The 5,817-nt window shown below is 33.9% G+C and overlaps 1 protein-coding gene across 1 annotated transcript; it reads left to right on the top strand.

Moving 5' to 3' along the window:
- Positions 1-1,252: 1,252 nt before the first annotated feature.
- On the top strand, positions 1,253-5,817 carry lim2.1 (lens intrinsic membrane protein 2.1). Its single transcript, XM_056467284.1, has 4 exons — positions 1,253-1,427; positions 4,051-4,200; positions 5,289-5,423; positions 5,756-5,817. The coding sequence occupies exons 1-4, from the start codon at positions 1,253-1,255 to the stop codon at positions 5,815-5,817; spliced, it is 522 nt and encodes a 173-aa protein (XP_056323259.1).

Raw genomic sequence — 5,817 nt, 5'->3', positions numbered from 1 at the left:
ACATCAAGCCGCATTTTTATTCTAATTTAGAAAATTTGTGTGTGTTTGTATGTGCATACACATCTATAGTGTTTTTATTAAGTTTAATCATTATTATAACGACAATGATGATTAAAAGTTTTAGAAAAGTTAAATTCACATTTTTAAAGTCTTCAGCTTTCCATAGTAAACATATTTTAATAGTCTGATTCAGGAGTGCCGCTTTGTGGGTGGGTTTGGATGATTCTAAGGGCCCACGCCGCTTTGGGGCCCCCAGAGATACTATTATGGGCCCAAACGACCGACCAAACGACACCACCACCCCCGGTCTTTACTTTCGTCCGCGACAACATCCACCCCCCACCATCCCTTATTCACTTTCGTCCGTGAAAAGTTGTCATAGGGCCAGTGCCAGCCAGTGGTCTGGTCTGATTTACCAAAAGAGTTAAAAAAAAAACAATTACAAGTGAACACTATATGGCGCCCTCTACTGAAAGGTGATCAAAAGTGTTTAACCCAACGTAATCTAACGGCAATTCGTAACTTTTTGATTTAGTGGCTAATTCGTATGAATTCGTACGATTTAATTTGTACAATTTAGTATGATTTGCTCATCACCCAATGATGGTTGGGGTTAGGGGTGGGGTTAGGTGCCACGCCTCTTTTTTAAAATAGTACAATTTTGTAAGAATTCGTATGAATTAGCTCCTAAACTGACAAAACGTAAAATACCTACGTTTCCTTGTGAGATCAGACTGGTATAACCACATCTCCATCTGAATGTGTTCATATTTTAGTCTATGGTCCATACATTCAAAATCATTTTCACATGATGTAAGATTGTCATATCAAAATAAAAAATAAAAATGATTGAGTCTATCATGCCTCGGCAAACATAATCGATTAAAGAAACCTCAAACCAGCTGCACAATGCTTTTTCTGAATAAGCACTGTCTTATTTACCTTAGCCGCAATCTCTTCCAGCCAATCGGTTCGCCTGAAAGCTCTGTTAGTCTAAACCTGAAAAGAAGAAAAAGAGAGTAGCCTCCAGATACTGACCTCTCAGCTCACTCAGAGGAAGTAATGTGTTCATTACAATGCAATTACAGACACTTACATGCCTCCGAGTGAAGTGCAGCGCTATTGAGAAGTGTCTGCACCAGTCCCTTGATGCTAACACAACCCTGACCTTTATGTGCGTGTGCATTAATGTTTGTATGTGTGCCTATTAATATGTGTGTCTGTGTGTTTTTAGTCTGTCTGTAGGTGCAGAATGTACAGCTTCATGGGAGGAGGGCTGTTTTGTGCAGGAGTGGGCAATATACTCCTGATTGTTTCCACAGCAACAGATTATTGGATGCAGTACCGTCATTCAAACAACTACATGCATCAGGGACTGTGGAGATACTGCACGCCTGGAAAATGCTTCACACACACTGACAGCATTGGTGAGATCTGGGGGCCATCACACATGCATTTGAATTTGAGGGTTAAAGTTGACTCTATCCACCTTTTTCTGCATTTCAAATTATGGAGGGTTCCTCAGGTTTGGTGAACTTTCCATTTAAAAGAACTGAAAGAAATCATTTTAAGTAATATGGTTGTGCTATAAATAATTCATATCTATAGTGAAATCTGAACAAGAGGTTTACATTTATTATTATTAGCATTATTTTTTTTATCTGTCCTGAAAATAATAGAATTCGTATTTTAACATTATCATGACAAGTACCGCTGAAGTCAGAATTATTAGCCTGAATTATTAGCTCCCCTGTTTATTTTTTTCCCAATTTCTGTTTAACGGAAAGAAGATTTCTAAACGTAATAGTTTTAATAACTCATTTCTAATAACTGAGTTATTTTATCTTTGCCATTAGGACAGTAAAAAAAATACTTTACTGGATATTTTTCAAGATTATTTCTCCAGCAAAAAAAAATATATTATCAGACATACTGTGAAAATTTCCTTGCTCTATTATTCGTTATTTGGGAAATATTTAAAAAAGAAAAAAAAATTCAAAGTGGGGCTAATAATTTTTACTTTAGCTGTATGTGGCCAAATGTTGTTTTTCTCTGTATTCCCTACAGTATAGTAAAATTTTACGCAAGTACTATTTTAATAAGTTGCCTTTTTTGATGGATGAACTGTGAGGAGAATTGTGAAACCTTTTTTTTTCCTTTCAAAATCATTTTATGTTCACATTTTTATTGCGAAAAAACAAACTATTTCAGTACACTATTGTTGTTGTTGTTGTTTTTACAAAAGAGAAGGGAAAAAATACTACTAATAATAATAATAACAAATAAAAAATACTAATGATAATAATAACAAGGGGAAAATAGAAGAAAAAAAAGAAAACGAGTAATAAAAGTTTACAGAAAATTACAACCAACTGAATGCAGACATTCAACAATCACAATCAAATGTTCAGATACATTGTCAATGTTGAAAGTAAATGTTTACAAATAAACAGTATAACATAATAAAAGTTAAAAACAAACAAAAATTTAATTACTGTGAAAGAAATTAATTAAAAAGTAAGAAGAGTGCATCTATTAAATGGAAAGCAAGATGTTGAGAGAGTTAAAGTAAGTTATTAAAAATTGCCACTTTTTAGAGAAATTAGTTTCCCAGAGCATCTAACCTTTTCCAACTTTAGAAAACGCATGGTATCCACAAGCCATTGGGATGTAGTTGGAGGCTTATTTGATTTCGAGTAAAGTGGAACATGACGTTTAGCTAATAATGAGATAAAAGCCAAAATATCAAGTTGTTTAGAATTAAACTGGGACCAAATCTTTGGAACGCCAAAAATGGCAACATCAGGGCATGGGTCTATATTTACCTGCAACACCTCAGACATGATTGTAAAATAATTAATCCAGTAATTCTGTAGCATAGGGCACATAAAGAATATATGACTTAAATTACATTGCGGTGCATGACATCTGTCATATCTGTCAGCAATATTAGTAAAAATTTCAGATAGCCTGGTTTTTGAGAAATGGAGTGTGATTGTGAAACCTTTTTAAGGTCACTTGTTTAGTTTAAAGGGTTAGTTCACCCCAAAATAAAAAATATTAATTATACACCCTCATGTTGTTCCAATCCCCTGAGACCTTTGCTCATATTCGGAACACAAATTAAAGGGATAGGTCACCCTAAAATTAAACTTTGCTAACTATTTACACACTCTCAAGTGGATCCAAACCTTTATGTTTCCTTTTTCTGCTGAACACAATTAAGGATATTGTGAAGAAAGCTGAAAACCAGTAACCATTGACCAGAAAAATAAATACTATGGAAGTACAGGTTTCCAACATTCTTTCAAATATCTTCTTTCGTGTTTAAAAGAAGAAATAAACTCATAAACAAGTGAATTATCAGTTTTGGGTGAACTATCCTTTTAAGATAATTTAGATGAAGTTTGAGAGCTCTCTGACCCTCCATTGACAACAAGGAGACCAAAAAAGGAGCCAAAAACATTGTCAGAACATTCCATGTGACTTCAGTGGTTCAACGATAATCATAAAAGGCTCCAAGAACATGTTTATGCAGTAAAAAATGTGTAAAAACAACTTTGTTTGCCTTCCACGTCAGATCAGGGTGTGTGTTTACTACGGAAAATAAGACACTGTTGACTCTAATGGCAATATTTAGTAACATGCACCCTGACCAGTCGCACAAGAGAAGACAATGGTGAACAAAGTTGTTTCTGCACACAAAAATGTTCCTGAAGGTTTGTATGATGACAGTTGAACCACTGAGGTCAACATTTAGGTTCCTTTTCTGGACTTGTGGTGAGGCATTTTCTGTCAACAGAAGATCAAGGAGCTCTCTGGTTATATCTAAAATATCTTAATTTGTGTTCCGAAGATGAACGAAGGTCACGGGAACATAAGGGTGAGAAATTAATAGCAGAATTTAAATTTTTTGGGTGAACTAACCCTTTAACAAATTTACTAGGATAATTCACGCAAAGCATCATTGTAAATGTAGGAAAAATGTACATATTAGATAGCTGTTTTATAGGTATGCATAACTTGGCCTTCTGACTTGTGTGTTCACAGCATACTGGGATGCTACGCGAGCATTCATGATCTTGTCTCTGTTGGCCTGCTTCATTGGCATCATCATCGGTATTATGGCCTTCATCCATTACTCCTCCTTTGACAGGTTTGATAAAACCTTTGCTGCAGGCATTCTGTTCTTCATCTCTTGTAAGTTGCCTTTTCGTTTTGTTTAATATTTAATCTTGAAACTTTCTGAGATTAGTCATAGTAATGCTGATTCAGATATGATAGTTTGCTGTGTTTTTGATAGTGTTGATAGTGTTTTTAACTTGTAGCATTTAATTTAGATTTCATTTTACTTAATTTAGCAAAAAAAAAAAAAAAAACTAATATTACAGTCTTATTTCAAAATGGATTCAATTAATTTATTTCTTCAAAATTCTACACACAATACCCCATAATGACATTTTTGAAATTGTTGCAAATTTGTTATAAATAAAAAACCTGAAAAATCACATGTACTTAAGTATTCACAGCCTTTGCTCAATACTTTGTTGATGCATCTGTGGCAGCAATTACAGCCTCAAGTCTTTCTGAATATGATGCCACAAGCTTGACACACCTGTCTTTGGGAATTTTTGCCCATTCCTCTTTGCAGTACCTCTCAAGCTCTATCAGGTTGGATGGGAGGCAACGGTGTACAGCCATTTTCAGATCTCTCCAGAGATGTTCAATAGGATTTAGGTCTGGGCTCTGGCTGGGCCCCTCAAGGACATTCACCGAGTTGTTGCGAAGACACTCCATTGATATTTTGGATTTTTCACATTGTCATTATGGCGTATTGTGTATAGAATTTTGAGGAAATGAATGAATGTAACATAAAAATGTGGAAAAAGTGAAGCGCTATGAATACTTCCCAGATGCACTCTATAAAAAAAAAACTTGTCGATAAAAAACACTGACAGCTAATCAGAATTAATCCTGCTAAAATGAGTAAAACTCAAAGCTACCAACAACAAATCTGCATCATACACTTATAATAAACAGAGCTTTATGGTACACTAATGTATCTTGTTATCTTTCAGGTTATTTGTTATATAATAATTTCAATAAACTTTAATGTATTGTTAAAAAAATAAAATATAATCTTATAAAATTATACATTTTAATCACTTTATTACAGTACATTTAAATATTCATCATTGTTTAGTTTTTTTTTATTTTATAATAAAAATAATGTAATATTTAGAGTCATTATTTTAATGTAATCCCATTCTCTTCATTACCTCCACAAGGCTTTTTTGTGTTTCTGGCTATGGCTGTCTACACGGGAGTCACAATAAATTACTACGGTAAACGCTATGGTAATTGGAGGTTCTCCTGGTCTTACATCATTGGCTGGGTGTCTGTTGTGCTCACTTTCTTTTCAGGTAATAACTGCCAGAAAACTGCACCTCTGAATGTATTGTTTGTAACACTTTTTAAGAGTGTCCTTTTTTACACCAATTACATGTAATTACTCTAGTAATAATCTTAAATTTTTTATAATCATGTGCAATCAATATAAACTGTAATCCTAACCTTAGTAAGTGCTGTTAATTATTAGTATCCAGCAATGTACAAAGTGTCAATTTAAATGTAGTGTACTTGCTTAATTTATTTATTAGAAAAGGCTTTTGAATTATGCTGTATTAAGTAAACAACACAAATTGTTTTGGTTTTAATTAATGTTTGGGTGTTTTTTTTTTTTATGTTTATTTAGGAATGTTCTACATGTGTGCATACCGGATGCATGAATGCCCCAGAAGCTCAAATCCTCATTAG

Source organism: Danio aesculapii, chromosome 10, assembly GCF_903798145.1.
Source record: "Danio aesculapii chromosome 10, fDanAes4.1, whole genome shotgun sequence".
NCBI lineage: Eukaryota > Metazoa > Chordata > Actinopteri > Cypriniformes > Danionidae > Danio > Danio aesculapii.
The sequence above is the reverse complement of the archived record's forward strand: the minus strand, read 5'-3'. Positions and strand labels throughout refer to the sequence as shown.

What these genes read in the sequence shown, in the direction of transcription:
- lim2.1 (XM_056467284.1), top strand. Translation starts at nt 1,253, where the DNA reads ATGTACAGCTTCATGGGAGGAGGGCTGTTTTGTGCAGGAGTGGGCAAT. An exon ending in CACACACACTGACAGCATTG is followed by an intron (nt 1,428 to 4,050) that starts GTGAGATCTGGG and finishes GTGTGTTCACAG; the next exon opens with CATACTGGGATGCTACGCGA. An exon ending in CATTCTGTTCTTCATCTCTT is followed by an intron (nt 4,201 to 5,288) that starts GTAAGTTGCCTT and finishes TACCTCCACAAG; the next exon opens with GCTTTTTTGTGTTTCTGGCT.